At 32.9% G+C, this 18,779-nt stretch overlaps 1 protein-coding gene across 1 annotated transcript; it reads right to left on the reverse strand.

Moving 5' to 3' along the window:
- Positions 1 to 6,361: 6,361 nt before the first annotated feature.
- LOC149420603 (alpha-amylase 1-like) lies at positions 6,362 to 18,436 on the reverse strand. The gene is made up of 11 exons (XM_089636822.1): positions 18,348 to 18,436; positions 15,703 to 15,891; positions 15,090 to 15,235; positions 14,384 to 14,552; positions 9,712 to 9,827; positions 9,387 to 9,573; positions 9,087 to 9,275; positions 8,378 to 8,509; positions 7,871 to 8,071; positions 7,444 to 7,605; positions 6,362 to 7,056 (listed from the first exon to the last, which is right to left on the reverse strand). The coding sequence occupies exons 2-11, from the start codon at positions 15,880 to 15,882 to the stop codon at positions 7,051 to 7,053; spliced, it is 1,488 nt and encodes a 495-aa protein (XP_089492948.1). The 5' UTR covers positions 15,883 to 15,891; positions 18,348 to 18,436; the 3' UTR covers positions 6,362 to 7,050.
- Positions 18,437 to 18,779: the final 343 nt, after the last annotated feature.

Genomic DNA, 18,779 nt, shown 5'->3' on the forward strand with positions numbered 1-18,779 from the left:
TTATAACGAATTAGTGTACATTATGAATACAAAAAATATGCTTTAGATAAATTAAATGTTTTCCTATCGCTTCGCTTGAGTAGAATACAAATAAATATATAAATTAAAATATAAATGCAAACTACTAAAAAAAATATTTTTTCAATAGAAATGTATGAAAGCATAAAGGAAACAACTTTTAAAAAATACAGTATTTTAGCTAAGATTATCTTTGACAGTTTCACTTGATTAACTTTATTGCTTTCTTATAAAATTATTTACAAAATAAATAAAAACCAGTTTTTTGCTTGAAATCCAACATTTCTAGACTCTGTTTGTCAAGCGATTTTAATGCCTATTACCTAAGGCAATAAAGAGAGATATAAAATAAACCAAGAATATACACAGTTTTGGCTTGTAGCTTCCTCTCAAGCGCAGGACTTATTGATGTTATAATAACGTATTTAATTCAAAAAATGAATGTATTTACTAAAATACGTTCACCCATATTGTAAACATAGCAATTAAATGTAGGCACAGACAAATTATTTTAAGGAGCGCACATTTGCTTGTATTTGTAACACAGGTAGTATTCAAGCTGTACGTCAAACTGGTTTGAAAATTCGAAACAACCCTCCTACTCCTCCTCTTACACACAGTAGCCCAACGATACAGTATGTATGAAATGGGCTGACAAACTGAAAAACATAGATTTTGGATGAACCACACAGAATAGGCAAATCTGAAGAAATTTAAATTCATTAATGTTCACAAAGGAAATTAAAATTCATTAATTCATTAAAGTTCACATTTATAAAATCTCTATTAAAACACTGTGATGATAATAACATTCTACTTGTTTATCATTATTTATTGGCGTTACTTTTCAAAGTATTTTCGAACCGTTTAATAAGAAACCGATTGAAAAGACTCTTACACCAAAAACAATTTTAAAGAAACTAGAGGATACAATCATATCAACAATTTATGTTTAGTCAGAATAAAATTACGGTATCAAACAAATTGAAACAAAAAATACTACATTAAGTCTATCACATCTTGGATTAAGAAATTATCCGTATAATAACATAAAAAAATTTCAAAAATTCGCTGAAAACCTTCTATCCAAAACCTAGTTCCCCTCGGCACACGATTTCCTAGTCGAAGAAGGCTAAGGAAATATTTTATATTCTCTTTTATTATTCTTATTTTATATTCCTATATCTTCTTAAAATGTGAAAAATAATTCAACATGAAATATGCTATATTTAAAGCCACTGTTTTATTTAAAGTCATCAGTCATCACCAAAGGTACGTTGTCTTCTGATGATGATAAGTTACATTATAAGTGATTTTTTCTTGCGTTATATAAATTAAATTTGGTTTAAAAAAACTTTTCTTTTCTCTAATTAAAATCCTGGATATTATATGGGATTGCGTGATTCATTTTATAATTATTATTATTTTTTTTTTAATTTTATTTATTTAAACGCCCATAAGGCTTTTACCTATAATAATGTACATCTTTTTTTTTAGTTATACAGATTACATATAAAAAATTAAAAAAAAAATCAGTGATAACAAAATACATGTTACATAAAAAAATATCAGAGTTGACAAAATATGTTACATAAAATATAAGAATTTTAAAAATATAGGTATGGATAGAGTACAAATAAGTGAGACGAAAAATAGAAAATCTGACAAAATCAACCATAATGATAATAAGAAAGTATAACAATAGTTTACAAATTAGGTAAAAATAGTTCGCACATACTTTGTTTAAAGTTGGCCAAGTTCAAATTATTGTCAAATACATTTATATTATTTAAGTATTTGTTACCAAGACTGTGTAAACGTTGTATTGGAGAGTGAAAACTATAGTTGGAATGAGATGTGTGTATGTAAAATGTTGATATTTGCCTAGTTGTTCGTGTAGGTATGTGTAGATTTATTAAATGCATAAGTTCACAACAATCGAATTTAGAGTTCAATAATTTTAATAAAAAGGTTAGGTCGTTTATTTTCCTTCTGTTTTCTAATGTCGGAATATTTAAAAAATTCAATAATGACTGGTAATTTATGTGTTCTAAAGGGATGTTAAGTTTAAAATTGACGAAGCGTAGAAATTTTCTTTGGATTCTTTCAACATTATGAATATGTACATTGTAGAAGGGCGACCAAACTATGGAGTTATGTTCTATCAGGCTTCTAACAAGGGATATGTACAATAGTTTTATGATTTGTAAAGATTCAAAGTTTTTAATTGTTCTTAATATAAAACCTAATGTTTTCATACCCTTATTTACAATTTGTTGAATGTGGGCCGGAAAGTCTAGTTTCTCATACATTATTATGCCAAGATCTCGCATTTCCTTTACTCTTTCTAAATTTGTTTTATTTATTGAATAGCCAAAAAATTGTGATGTTTTTTTTCTGGTAAAGGTCAAAATTTTGCATTTTTCTACATTTAAATATAAATTGTTTTGTGAACACCAGTTATTTAGCATGTCTATATTAGATTGAAGAACTTGACAGTCGTTTAAGGAGGTTATTTCTTTATATAATTTAATATCGTCGGCAAATAGCAGTACATTGACATTTTTAAAGCAGTTGACTATGTCATTTATAAAAACAATAAATAAAATTGGGCCAAGATGACTACCTTGCGGTACGCCACTAGTGGCCAAAAATGGTTTAGATAAAAAAGATTTTATTTTAACAAGTAAAGTTCTATCAGATATGTAGCTACTTAACCAGCTTAACATATTTGCTCTGATTCCTATAGCATGAAGTTTATGTTCAGCAAGTTATCGAAAAGAGTGTTTTGGTAAATCAATGCATTTAATGTTTGTTTGATTACACACAGAAAAGAATTTTCATTTATTATCTTGCATGGTCTAAAGTAAAGTAGAAAATTTAAAAAATATTTCCTTACCTATTCCGGAGTGTATGTATCGAAAGTCGAAACTAAACTGATTGTATTTATGTAAATTGACCTTTTAAATACCCCAGCGTTCAAGATAGTATTCCACATATACTGTATGAAATGGAATACTGAGGCTTTTGATAAGATTAATAGATACGTTCAATTAATTAACAATGCTGTTGCATATCAATCGTTTTAACAATCTGGTCTTGACAGATTGGAACGTTGCTTCCAAAATAGTATATCTAGATATACTTAGGTGTCTATTTTACTTTCTGTCAATGCAAAACATTATGTCGATTTGCAAAACAGTTGAACAATGAACCCGGGCACCCTAGCTCAGTTACCATACTTAGCGAACCAATTGGGGTGACCTGTGGTAGATGTGTTGGTTACCCAATAAATAGGATTGGGTACTGCTGCTCAAATTTAGTTTAATTAACTTAGTAAATTATTGCGTTTCATTTGAGACATGCTGTGTGGGGACTATTAAACTCTAATTAATTTTCTCTCAACGTCCTAAACCATTAGCAAAAATTTCTAAGTCATAAATAAAACTACAGAGTTTTAATCAGTAGATAGTTTTACTAAAACAATATTTTTTTCACATCAAATTCATTTGGCATTTTCACGAGCCTTTGGTTCCTTAGAACAGGCAAGCAGCCTAGCTAGGAACCAGCCAAGCATACTAATACTTTGGCATATTTAATTAAAATAAAATAAAACGTATGGTGCACGATATTGAAACTTTTTGCTTTGGATTAAAAAATTAGAATGAAGGAGTAGTGATTAAAACGCGGCAACTACTGTATTACAACATTGAAACGGTCAGTATTTAGAGTGCTGAATGACAACTGGAAGCTCTACAAGACTTCAATACCTTCCATACCTTACGTTTTTAAGAAGTAGAAGACTACTGAAAAAAATTACGTGTCATCACTCAAAATTGTCGAAGTTGATAGGACCTTTATCTTGGATACGCATCTGAAATTGACTTCAGTGACTTACATAATAAGATGCAAGAGATTAGATAACTTATATTGACTATATATTGGGCAGTGAGTGAAGCGGTACTCCAAACAAATGAAAAAGAAAAGGGAATCACTAAATATTAGGGAACAGTGAACAATATTGTCCATAAATATTAACCCATTTCTGCTTAGCGTTCAAAAAATTGGACGTTACTAAATTTTTTGTCTTCAGTAACAATCGTCCTATTTTTTTTTTAGTGTTACAATAGCTTAAAAAATCTATGATCTTCCTGGAAATTTGGTTATAGAAGGTTTTTTTTCCACCAGAGCACTGTAAGCAGAACTCTCAAATATGGCGGAGTGATCGCACGCAGTGACGCTAGATATTGAACTAAAGTAAATAGTTGCAACACTTTTATTTGAAGCAGAGCGTCCAATTTCTAAAACGCAATGCTTAGTGTACATAGTGAACTAATCTTTCACATAATTCTACACGGCCGGATATCGAAACTTCCAGGCCCTTTCTATGCAAGTTCTTTTAATTAATATTTGATTTTGATAATTGGCCCTCGAAGAATGTATTAGGATTGAGGGGGAACGAATACGAAGACCCTAGGGATAAAAGTGAGCATCGGGTCACCGGAGGCATGGCTGAACGGCTGTCAATCCCCCGCAGTCAACACTCAGGCCCGCTCATGGCGACGGGGGAGGTTCAGGATTAAGAGCAGTAAAGAGTTGGCTAAATAATAACATCTTAACTTTGAATATAACAAAAACTAATAATGTGACATTGTATATCATCAAAAAGTCAGTCTTACGGCACTTATAATCTATACATAATTGTCTGCAGAATTATAATTGCCACCCCTTGGAAACGACTGTATCACCTATCTAGAATGATTTTTTTTAAAGATAGATTGACCATATCGATATGTTAACAAAGCATAACAGGAGACTTACATTTATTTTTAAAGAATGTTAGATAATGGGTTTCCACAGAATCGAACCGCGTAGGGAAATGAAATATACAATATTCAAGAATACCGGGCTAGCTCAAGCAGGTTCCGTGTCTTTAGTTCGTTTGTATTAGGAGAGAACAGCCGCCTTCTATAAGTGGATAGAACAAAGGGGTTTCTTGGAAATAAAACACTATTATTATGGTGCCTTTAAATGCTTTCAAGAAGACCTATATTACAGCACTTGAATCTACGCATAGGAAAAGCTTAAATCTCTTTGTTGACGGTTTAAAGAATGAAAAATGATGTTAAATTTATGGGAAGAGAGCAGAGACAGAAATAAATAGAATAAAACATGGAACGATACCGCAGGGGTTTTGTAGACGTCCAGGGTGGCAGCCGAGGAAAAAATGATTCGAAATATACTAGTACTAAATTTTTGGTCGCAAACACTTTCAAAACATTGTTTGGTAAAGCAAATCTCGAATTCCAAACGGAGAAGCAAAACAACCTATCCTCGCGAAAGCTAGAAAACTCAGAGCCTCTCTGCCCTGCGTCGGAGCTGGGGACCGGGGCCTCGCCCCACCTCCCCCGATAATGGTCAACGCCTCCAGGGGGTTACCATATGAAAATATTTAAATTTACAAAGTACTTGATTTTAAGAAAATATTGCGGGGATGAATGTTCTAATTGTAAGAAAGTTCATTTCATAACACTAACCTCGACATATATTGGACAAAGAGAAATTAAAAACCATCTATTTTGCCTTAATCCAATCTTATAACATAGTACGCTGGGGATCATGTATAAAGTCCAATATAGAGCCACATAATATTACTTAAAAATTGATCCTTCAAGTTATGTACAAAAACAAAATTTGTGATCCATCCAACCTACTTCATAAGGAATGTAACGCTGTGTATATTACTCAAATACTTCTATTTTAAGCAAGTTCAAATTTTCAGAAAGAACACAACAAACCCGTGTACCCAAAATTGGTTCTGCGTTGAATTTGAACTTTGTGGCCGCACATTTGGTCAAATTTTGGTCAAATAAATTTATTTATATCAGGCACCACTAATGTTTAATATTCTTCCAAATCATATTAACTCTACCAATTCCTTAGTTAAATTTTATAGTTATTTGAGATGATTGTTTTGACAGACGGTTATTTTAATATTTTTTCATTTTATATAAGTCCCATTTGCTAAAACTGAATATCTCCCTAAATGTCTTTATTGTCTACTTTGTTTCTTCTTGGGAGTAATGATTAATGATTAGTTATGGTTCAAAATATTGTCACAATATACTATCAAATTACCCATCTGCTAACTCATCTACTACATATGTTTTCTTTTTTTTTGAAAATTTTGTCTTTTTATGTAGTATTAATTTATGTTTGTGATTAATCTATGTTTGGTTTACTCAAATGTAAATTGTTAAACTCGATACAGACTTATTCATAGTGATCTATATGAGAAAAAACATGATTTATGTAAAGTGAAATGCAATAAATAAACACGTGATTAATACTCACAGATCGAATGTACTTTCTAAAGAATTCATTAATTTCAACTTCAGAAACCATACAGTTTTGTCCGTACACAAACCAAAGTCTTTCAAGAAAGGCAAATGGAATAAATATGGTGTTGGTTATTCAATCCGATATTGTATTTGTATTCCTTTGTTGAAAAACTTGAGTTTGGACGAATGAAAATATTTATTAATATTCACATTATGAATCTACTGGCGCAAAGACATAATTCATCTTAATTAAATCAAAACTTGCAAAAATGTTAATTTCCTAAAATAATTCAATTGCGGCCATCTACCAATGAAAGATCAGATTATGAATTCTTTTGTATACGCTTAAATCGTAAAACTCATTAAAAATTACAACTCAACATTGTCTACCACCAAACACTCACCAAATGGCATTTTGACAACTCATTTATTGCCTCAAGTAGCTTTTAATAGAACATCATGGCTTAATTGAGCTACTGATTTATACTGTTGATACTGCTGATAATACACATAAATATAAAAAAATAAGCGCCTTTTTGTTTATATAATTTATTTTAAGAATAAAAATTATGTTTATTTCTTTGTGCTTGATTTAAGATGCATACGATATGTTTTTTGACTTTTGTATTTAAAACACTTTGAAGGTACTTTGTGATGCATCTATATACTGCTTCTCGTGCTTCTGGTCCATTTACAACTGGAAAGGAAAAAATAAAATTTATAGTATTATGAATAAATAATATTATTCCGATTTGTTAATATATTTTTTTCCTTAGTTTACTTTACACACCAAGAAAAATCATTTTGGTAAAGAATTTGCTTTGTCGTTATCTAGCTAAGTTGTATTTTTTTGGAGTAAAATTGGTGACTAATTTTTATATTGTTTTGTACACGATGTAGAAGTGCAATAATTTAGCTACATTTTTGTGAAAATCTTCACAAATTTGAAATAATATAACAATAGTGGTTCTAGAAAGAGCCCTGTGGTATTCCTGAAAACTTCTGTAAAACTATGATAGTGTGTTTGTACTTATTTCATAGCACAAAATATATTTCTTTAAATGTTTTGTGGTTATTGCTTCACCTTTGATCCAGAGTGGATGGCCAGAACAATATCGTCTTCTCCAGTTCCGATCGAGATCTGAGCGGTTCCATCTCCTCCAACGTTGACGGACTTTCCGGTGCAGCTGCTTCCAGATTTGCTTCCTGAGATGACATCGCAGTATGTTCCGGATGGCAGGCAGGTCTGAAAAAACCATGGAATAATTATTATTTATTCATTTTGACACACTGTTGAGCTCTAACAATAAGAGAAAGAAGAATAGTTTTCACATGCTCTGAAGTCAACATGAAAAATTTAATCGTTAATTGATGTTACAACGTTAAGAATTTTTAATATTTCATTATTAAATCCTCCACAATGCAGATGAATACCTAGTGTAGAGGACAATATACGATACATATTCTCGTGTAATAAAAAAACTTTTCCAGTTAAAAAATAAAATAATTACCTGAAGAGATTGGTTGAGGTCGTTTCCGTCATTGTTGATAGCCAGGAATCCCTTGTTACCCCTGCAGAAGGCAATCTGGTTGTTTCCATTGTCCCACCAGTTGGAAAGTCCAGTTCCCTTGACCTGGTTGCTGAAAGCGACCATGTTGGTAATCTGTCTCCACCTATGCTCGCACACCCATCCATTGCCACAACTGCCGTCCTAGAAATAGAGAAGGGTGAGTGAAAATGATTCATATGAAAGGCTAAGTTTGTATAAGTTCTCGATTTCCCGAAAAAAAATAATAATGCAAAAATGCTTTCCATTTCCAACTAGTTTTTTTTTTCGTTTCGATCAATACCGAAAATAAAATCATAATTTATATTTTTGTCTGTGCAGGAAACAAACAGAAGCTTTCGGCCACGTTATGGTAGTTTACTCTTAAACACTGTATAGAAAATATTTTTTGGATTCGCATTATGTATAAGTATTTAATTTATTTTGTTGTGAAGAGCGGATTTTACTTACAGCGTTGATAGAGGGGCTGATCAGGTTGCCGCCTCCGTCTTGAGGTGGCCCCTGGTCTGAGTCGTCGAAGGCAAAACTGCTCATGATTCTGGGCTCTCCGTAAGGGTGGCCAAGGTTGAAGGCGGTAGCTCCCTAAAATAGAATAATTAAAAATATACATCTTAGTCAAGATTAACTTTAAAGGTTTTCTGTAGTAAGTGTTCATAAAATTGTATAAGACGGCCTCCGTGGTCGAGGGGTAAGGCTCTAAACTAGCAAGCTGGAGGTCACGGGTTCAAATTCCGGCGTGCGCAAGTTAATTGTATTTGATTAATTTGTGCTTTTTCCAAATTTACTCATTACAAATAATATATAGTTCCAGAGTGGATGACATACTCAGTATGGCCCTGGTGTAAGACCACCATTAAATATTGAAAAGTTGCTTTAAATGGATTTGGCCGGGTTTGATGAGCAGATCTGAATAACCATGTACTTCTAAATCTTCCTCTTTCCCATCTCATTCATCTCTCCCCTACCTTCAAACTCACGGCATATCCCAATTGGGGATGCCATAGTCTCACTGAATGCAGATGGTTGGGAGCATTTGAGACTCTTGTGCGGTAACCATAAAAAACAAAAATATCTTGGTCAAGAATAAGCTTAACGGTTTTCTTCAGTAAATGTTGATATGGATGTATAAATTCAAATTTCGCTTGCGTTCAGCTCTTACCTTGTATTGTTTGGACTGCTTGTAAGTCAGGATGCTATCTCCACCGGCTCCATGACCCCTCTGGTTATCGTGATTGTCTACGAAGTTAAGACCGTCTCCTTGGGCAACCATTCCCCAAGCTGGTCCCCAGTTGACCAAGTACTTCAGGGCGTTGTTTCCACGGAAGGCGTTTCCGATCTCGGCGGAGAACTATTGAAACAAATAATGAAGGTTTTGGATAAATTGGTTAAATAAGCATGGACAAGCGCCTAGTTTGGAGTAAAAAATTTACAGGTTTTATCGGGTTGACCGAATAGTTACCCTGAATTCAGTGACGGCGCCCAATGGAGTGTATTCATCCTTGGAGATAGCTTCACCACCAAGGTCGATGACTTCCTGAACGATGTAGGGGCGAGCACCACTTGGGAAGTATGCGGTGTTCAAGTTGTTCAGCCTGTCATAGATGACCCTCAAATCTCCAGGCCACATGTGCTTGGCGGCGTCAACCCTGCAATGTAAAAATCCAGAATTTTTTTAATGTTCTACTACAAATTATAAATAAAAGCTGCAAAATTCTACAACTTTCGGCACCAATATTTGATGGTGTCTCAAAAAAAAAATAAAAATGATTTTTTTTACAAATTACCTGAATCCAGCGACTCCGATGTCGATCATGCTATTCAACATGTCGACGATCTTTCCCCTGACGTACTCAGATCCCTGGTTCAAATCATGAAGTCCAACAAGCTCGCAGTTTCGGACCTAAAATATCGGTTTGTCATTAATTTTACATTACGAGAGAGAAAGAGCTTACTGAAAACAGGAAAGAAATTTAAAAGGAAAAAATCTCTGAAAGGATATTGAAATGACATATAAACAAATAAAACCTTAATAATAATTCTTCGGATATACTTAAAAACATGTCTCGGGATTTAAATCGAGTTTTTAAAGGTGTTCCAAAACAATTATCAATTTGAAATTACCATTTTAAGAAAGGATGGCTTAGAAATTGGTTGTTTATATCACTTACTTTTGTATAATGAGACACTACCACGTCGTTTTTCTTATGAATTTTGATTGTTATTACGTCATTAGTAGGATCCGGAATCGCGGTGGCTTTTTGAAGAATTCCAGGGCCGCTCATTATTAAAGGCAAAACAATTAAATTATCGTTATTCAACGGGTTAAATTCGTTTTAAACATACTGTCCTTTTGCAGCTGCATGTAGTATACATACTAGAGGCTTGGTCTGAACAAATTCTCAATTTTACATTATTTTTTAAAGAAATTAATTTTCATACTATTATTTATTGGATAATTTGTATAGCGCCGCTTTTGTGAGAGGGGCGCTTTACAGTTGATGCAGGTATTACAGAAAATATAAATATTACAAAAATAGAGTGAAGTTAAGTTAAGTAAAATGAAGTATAGGAACAGGTGACACGAAAATAGACGATGGAGACTCTGCAGCAAGAATCCTAGGTGGTGAACAAACTGAAACATTCCACTTGAAGTGAAATAACACAGAAGTTCGCTATATAAATGTCATGTTATTATTCTTATTCCATTTCCCTTCCCTTCTCGCCCTGCTTGTTTCGACACTAATCGCGCGCAACACTAAAATTTAACAAAGTTTCATCGCAATAGGATGAATGATATAGAAAAAAGAGAATTTTGATCAAAATTTCATAACGCAGAGCTCACCATTATTTACAGAAACCTTTCCTAGCATCCACACAACTGGCCAAAGTTTCATTGATATAGGAAGAATGGTATAGGAAAAAAAAATTATACACACTTAATAACGCCAGAGCTCACTTTTATGTATAGAAACCTTCCCAGGCGTGTGCACAACAACTTGCACAACAACTCGCCAAAGTTTTATCGCAATCAGACGAATAGTATACGAAATAAGGGAATTTTATACAAATTTCAAAACACCAGAGCTCACCATTATATATAGAAACCTTCTCTTGCATCCACACAATAACTCACCAAAGTTTCTTTGCAATCGGATAGGAAACAATGGATTTTATGCACAAATTTTATGTTGCCAGAACTCACTTTTAGGTACATAGAAACCTTTCCAGGTGTGTGAACAACAAATTGCCAAAGATCAGACATCCAAACATACATTGATTTTTATATATATTGAAAATATGAAATCAAGGTTAAAATTAAATTTAAACAATATTAATAAAAGACAATACAGTTTCCTTGTTGGTATCACTATGTAAGCCAGTACTGTGATTCAACTACGGTATACAAAATTTGAGTTTATGTGGAAAGGTTTATATCAATCACACTAAAACAATATTATGTGACGTACTGCTCTTTGTCCTTTTTGTGGTAAAAATGACTTTACTTGACTTGTTAACTGAAGCTCGGCCCAGGAAATATGAAATCCGATACTTTTGTTTATCGTACCACGTTGGCAATCGATAATAATAATTTCGTCTTTTTCTATTCAATGAACAAAATATGAGAAAGAAAGGAGACAATAGGTAATGGTAAATCGGTATGTCTTACTTTAAAACAAATATTTTTAAACGACAAGCCGATAGGAAATATTTCATTTTTTAGAAGTTATTTACGAATTAGTATTCATCAATCATCATCATGGCCGCGTTTATAGTACCTTCAATTAATCTAATAAATAAGTGGATAAAACCCCATCCTGAGCTAAAATTTGATCGTGGGGTGATTTATTGTGACGTGTGTGATATTTCTTTAAAACAATAAAAAAAATATACAGTAACTAAGCACGTTTCAAGCAGAAATCATTTGATAATGAAGACAAATGATAAGTGTAAAACAGATTTCTATTTTGATTTAGCTATGTTTTTAATATGTTCTAATATTCCATGGACAAAACTAGACAATTTTAATTTCCGTCTTTTTTTTTAGAAATATTTGTGTTGTAAATGTTCGACTATGGATCTTACGAGTGAATCTACTCTCCGAAAAGTGTATTTAAATAAAGTGTTTTGTAGTGAAATTAACGATATCAGAAAAAAATTAGGACATTCATATATATGGGCGAAAGTTGATGAAACGACCGATAAGTTTGGACGCAATATAGCTAATCTGGTCGTAAAACCACTAGGAGACATTGTAACTCGGTCATATTTGATTGCTAGCAAGGTTTTACCAAAAACCAATGCCGAAACCATAAAGGATTTTGTAAAAAACAGTTTAATTTTTTTGTGGCAGGAATCTGCAGTTAATAATTTCGAAAAACTTTTAATTTTAACAACAGACTCTGCTCCTTATATGCTAAAAGCCGGACGCGAACTTAAAGATGTGTTTCCCAATATGATACACTTTACCTGTTTGGCTCATTCACTAAATCTAGTCGCTTCAACTGTGCGGGATAAATATAAGAAAGTGGATGATCTTATTTCCTGTGTTAAAAAAATATTTTTGAAAGCACCGACAAGAGTAGACATATTTAAAACCATGATTCCAGATATTGCACTACCACCAGAGCCGATATTAACGCGTTGGGGAACTTGGCTCAAAGCTGCTGTTTACTATGGTCAACATTTCGAAAAAATAAAAAGTGTCGTTTCAATTTTAAATGAAAAGAACGCTGTGGCAATAGCGAAAGCTAAATTATTGTTTGAAGATGCGAGTATTAAGGGTGACCTAATTTTTATAATGGAATATTTCGGAACAATTCCAAATGCTATTAAAAAACTCGAGGATCCTAAGCTTACTATCATCGAATCGTTCGAAATTATAGATGAGATAAGGACTCTTTTATCGTGGAGCAATGAAGAGTGGGCAGAAAAAAGATTCGATGCCATATTAAATAGAAACCCTGGCAACGATAAATTACGGAGCATTAGTGAAAATTTAAATGTTACCATCGATTCAAGACAACTCTATAAATTTGCTCCGCTGACATCTGTCGATGTTGAACGATCATTTTCCATATATAAGTGGATTTTTGAAAATAGGTATAATTTATCACCAGAAAATATGGAACGGATTCTTATACTGTATTATAAAAATAATGTTGACATCAAAATGAATTGATCCTGCATCATGTACAATGTACATTCTGTTTGAATTCACAACAGGTAAGCATTAAATAAAGATATTATTAATAAGAGGTGTGAAAGTTATTTCTAATAGGCTTCTCCGAGAAAACTTTTCAATGTTGACAACATACTTGACTCCTGGCATACTAAAACTGGAAAGCGGTCTATAAATAAGTGTTTCATAAGTAGGTAATTATTTTTCCCTTGAGTACAGCACTGGTAAAGCCACCGCGATTCCGGATCCTAGTCATTAGGTTAGTTGACGGCCGGCATAGTCCAGTGGTAACGCATTGGACTGCCATTCCGAAGGTCGCGGGTTCGAACCCGGCGTGCGCAAATAAATTTTATTTGATTAATTTGTGTTATTTCACAATTAATTAATTAAAATAATATATAGTATATTTGCGGCACGTTCCAGAGTGGAAGATACTACCAGTATCGCCCTGGTGTAAGACCACCATTCAGAATTGAAACGTTGCTCCAAATGGCTTTAGCCGTGTTTAGTGACTAGATCTGAATAGCCAGGTACTTCCTCACCTTCCTCTTTCCCTTCCCCACTTACCTTCAGCCTCACAACATCCCCCAATTGGGGATGCCATAGTCTCACTGGCTCCAGACGGGAGCAGTTGGGACTCTTGTGAGGTATTCACTATAAAAAAATAAAAAAAAGTACACTGCGAGAGTCTGAAGGCCAGGCAGCGTAAAAACCTACTTACTTCAGTCGGATTTTAGCTTAGAAATTTTACTTTAAAGAGGTATGTAAATTTAAAAATTTACTAGGGAAATAAACTACACAACTGAATGTGACACAGTTTGCAAGATAATTTTACCCATAAATCCTCTTGCTTAGTTTCCAGTGTATCGATATATTCGACTGATAACTCACGTCACGATCCATTCTAAAAACTAAGTAGTCACCACCAAAAATTTCAGAAGTTAAAACAACTGAATTTAACAAACCACGTCAAGGTCAGCGCTATATCACAGACAATGGCTGAAACCTCTGGAAGACGTGGCGCCAACGGCCTTACATCCCATTCTTTGTTGAATGTGCAATACAGCCAATTTGATTGCCTTCTTCTAACAGCTTACTGGGGCATGCCAATCCCAAATAAGTAGAAAACAAAGCTGCATTGACCAGGGAAGTTTAGTAAAGCACCATGTCATCACAAGAAGTATGTACTAGATAAATATGTCCAGTTTAGTTGTCATAACTTTCATTCCTTGTTTAAAACGCAGCTTACTTTTGAAAATCATGTTATTGGTACGCACCTGGTTGACATCATTGTAGTTGTTGATAGTGCAGATCGGCTTGTTGAAGTCATCTACTCCATAGGGAACAGAGGGGTAGTTCCTGCTGCCACTATCGGTTTGGGATCCACCGGTTCCCTGGCCTCCACCCCCTCCAGTCATGTGGTTGAAGACGACATCGGGGAAGATCCTGGAGACAGCAAGTATTCATAAATCGTTTAGCCATTGAATCATCGATATACCTACTCTTAAACAGCTGCAGAAACTTTGCATTTTTTGCTGTCTATAAAACGAACTTTTGAACCACAATTCTGTAACTGTTATTGCGCATTATTATAATATCTAACAAGTATACTCATATCACTCTTTTGGTCTGTTTTTTACTTATCTTAAATATCAAAGCTTTTCTACAAATATATAAATAACAATACCCGTATTGGCAGCGTCCTTATAAAATATGAAATGGCAAACAAAAATATACCAACCTAATTTAAAACTCAAAAGAAATAAATCGTTTTTTAAGTGTGCCCCTAACCAATGATATTCCAATTTAAAAATATATATTTTACGTGACTATGCTTTCCCCGATTTGGTGTATGCCGTGAAGTTAGAGTGGGAAGGGGAAGAGAATGAGAAAGAAACATCTATGAATGTTGAAAGTACGTTTGTTTGGGTATTTTTCTATTAATAATTTTGAAAATTTAGTGAACAATTTTTCAGGACTTACCTCACTCCAACATTGTTGCACCTGTTGACCATGTCTTTGAAGGCGTTCTGGTCTCCGGAGCGGGTAGTCAGTTGGTAGGAGATGGGCTGGTATCTTTCCCACCAGGGACGGTTTCCAATTCTCAAGTTCTCAGTTGGGGGAGAAGTCTGTCAGTAAGAAAATAATTATTTAAAAAGGCTATTTTATAATAAGATCACCTCCTTTTATCAATTATGTCCAATTATTTTAGGTTATTCTATAAACCCAGTATCAAAGTATAATTCAAAAGCAAAATATAAACAAAAATGCCTTTCATGATAAGGCCCTACAATATCAATAGGCAGCCGTCCCTTGGCATTGTTTAGAATTGTTAAGATAAGATCCATGCGTAATGTAAAAAATACAGTTATAACTAGTTGTTGTTTTCATTTACTATTTAAAAAAACATAGTAAATGAAAACAAGAACAAACATTTAACATTAAATTTTTGCATTGTATGTGGTAGTTAAATATGACAGGACCAAACAGTGGGCCTTGCGGTACTTCAATTAAATGAGTTGTTGGTTTCTCGTGAAACTGAAATTAACTTCTAAACAATATTGTCTACACATTATGACTAGGGCGATTGACTTACCTGGACTCCTCCGAATCCGTTGGGTGCCAGGAACCTCTCGCACTCGGCAGCGATGTCTTCCCACTTCCATTCAAAGAGATGGACCATGACGGACCTGTCATCCCAGTAGTGGAGATCCTTGTGTTGGGCGTTGGCCTTTGCGGCGATTGCCACAAGGAGGAAGGCGAGTACGATCCTCATGATTGCTTCCTGATAAATAAACGATTTTACTATAACACGCACTTTGGACAATATCAGCCTTTCTAAAAAACGTCATGAAAAAATTAGTTTAGTTAAAACGGTCTTAAACCAGGTTCAAGGCCCGCTTTGCCACATAGACGTTGATCAGGCGTGTAAGAATCTAATTAGTATGATAATCATTGTGTTGAAGACATATTTTAATATGAAGATTTTTTTTTAAATCGCACAAATATTATCAAAGTGCGTAATTGTACTTGTTATCGAATGACGTTTTCAACCTTCTCATCACTAATCAGCAATTAGCACATTTTGTTTACCAGATTGACATAATAAATTATTACATCAATCAGTCAAGATAATTATTATTTAACTCTCAAATCTTAAGATATGTGTTTTTTTTTAAGAAATTTGAAATTAAAAATACAGTTTTTAATAGATGTTTATAAAACAGATATTATATTTATTGAAAGGCATCCTTAAACTTACTTTTTCGATTGGGGAAATTACATTATATGAGTTCGTGAAAAACAGTTTCTATTGCATACTTATCGACTACTTATTGCATACTTATCGACCAGAGTTACTTAGAAATAAATAAATTTTACTTTTAAATACTATTACATCTGGTCGTATAACCTTGTAAGTGTGTAGCATTCATGTGAACATTATTAAATAAATATATATAATTAAGAAGGTGATGGAAAAAACTTTCTTGATTTTACAGTAAATCATTGTACAATACTGCACACCCATGAAAAATCACGGATAGTCAGAATTCTCGAAAAATTATTTTTTTAGTCATTTTTAAAATGACAGTTAAAATTATTTTCTGTCATAAATATTGGTTAGTAGGTGTTGAAAAAACTTATTTTTACACAATCACTTCCAATTTTGAAAAAACATTTTAAATTCACTGTACACTTGTGTTGGAAGAACCAGATTTCACGCACGACAAACGCACATCACAGACTACCCAAATCGGTTTATATGATTTTGTAACAATGAGTATAATTCACAAAACCATTGTAAAACGGTCTAACTCGTGTAATATACATTCAACCACGTTGTATAAAGCAAACTAATATAGGTATATTAGATCGCGAATCTAACTAACATAGATATATTAGTAAATCAGTTAAACTGTATTTGTGACACTGATAGTTTTCAAAATGTATGGTTAGCTGGTTTGAAAGTTCAAAATACCCACCCGTATTTCCCTCTTACCCACAGTATCATAACTATGTAATACACCTTAAAAATACACCCACGAAGTAAAGGCATATCTGAAGAAATTTGAGGGCTGCAAAGCCGGAAAGATTGCCAGAAGACAAAGGAGAAGAAGCCAGCAAGGCATTGAACATATTTTTTAAATCTCTATTATTTAGGACTATACTTAGTAATAAAAACTCACTTCACAACCGTAAACTGCTGTTTTTGTTACGCATTACTACAAAGACTGTAAAATTTCTATTAATAATTATTATTAATAAAAACAATGTCCCGCATCATTGCATTTTGGCAGACTAGCTCATGCGCATATTTTTGTTCATGTTTTTGATTCTTTGGACCAATTCACTACTATATTAGTATAATTAAATATATTCATTAAATATTTATTAATAGTTTAAGTAACATTGTGCCAATTAAGTTTCATGTTAGCGGAAAAAACTTTGTAGTTCAGACGTGTTATTTTTTAATTGACTGTCACAGCCTGAATTATATAAGAATTTCATGAAATTATGCATTTTCAATTACATAAATGCCTTACACAATTATGAAAACATAAATTAAAATCCTTTGTATTGTGTCAAAATGAATCCAAAATTTCCAATTTTTTGGTTATACTATGGGAATTATTATTATAAATTTTAATTGTATTAACGAGGTAAAAAGTGAAGTCACACTTTTCTTCCAAATTCGTTAAATAAAAGGACTGTATTTTGGGAATTTTTATTTCTCATGAATTTTTTCACGTTTTAATTAAGAATGTTAGTGATAAGCTTTTTTTAAACTCATTCATATTTGAAATTAAAATATATTTCAAATATTAAAATTTAACAGATAATTTTATCTAGTTTCTAAAATGATATTTGATTTTACGACAACTTCAAAATGACGAAATTTATTGAATATTTAAAATACCTAAGAAAATTTTCTTAATTCGATTGAGATATTATTATTATTTTATGTTTATACAGCAGACAAACAATCCTCTTTGACTGGATAAGCAATGTGTATATTTGTACATTTACTATTTTACGCCAGTTTCTAATTTACGTTTCAATTAGTGGGGTTTTCACATACACGGTCGTTTACTAATTGAATAAAATGCCACTGTTTGCTGAAAAAAGGCGTTGAAAAGAGATTTTTGGCAAATCGATGAATTTAATGATCGTTTCAATTTAACCCACAAAACAATTTTCGCAAAGTAGAAGATTAATAATTTATTTTTGTTGTTTACATACCTTTTCCGAAGTGTATGAATTCAAAGTAGAAAACAAACTGATTGTATTCAGTTGACATGATCTTTTAAATACCCCAGCGTTCAAGGTAGTATTCCACACATATTGTATGACATGGCATAATGACACTTCTGATAAGATTAATCAATACGTTCTGTTAATTAACAATGATGTCATTCATCAATTGTTAAAACAATCTGATCTTAACAGCTTGCGACGTTGCATTCAAAACAATATATCTAGATGTTCATTTTATTTCCATCAATGCACATTATGTAAATCTGCAATACAGCTGATGTTGGCATTTATTTAAATAGTAAGTCTTTGTATTTCCCTGATTGCGTAGAAGATTCCGATCAACCATTTGCTAAATAGATCTAACAAGTCTTCCAGTAAACATCCTGTTATCCAGCATTTTTCTTTCAATTATCAATA

This window comes from Hesperophylax consimilis, chromosome 10 (genome assembly GCF_061612785.1).
Source record: "Hesperophylax consimilis isolate HC1 chromosome 10, BYU_Hcon_1.0, whole genome shotgun sequence".
Lineage (NCBI taxonomy): Eukaryota > Metazoa > Arthropoda > Insecta > Trichoptera > Limnephilidae > Hesperophylax > Hesperophylax consimilis.

Coding starts and splice junctions, on each gene's coding strand:
- LOC149420603 (XM_089636822.1), bottom strand. CDS start 15,882: ATGAGGATCGTACTCGCCTTCCTCCTTGTGGCAATCGCCGCAAAGGCC. Junction 8,072..8,377: donor TCAGCCCCTCTATCAACGCT/GTAAGTAAAATC, acceptor CTCTATTTCTAG/GACGGCAGTTGTGGCAATGG. Junction 7,606..7,870: donor ACCTCAACCAATCTCTTCAG/GTAATTATTTTA, acceptor TGGTTTTTTCAG/ACCTGCCTGCCATCCGGAAC.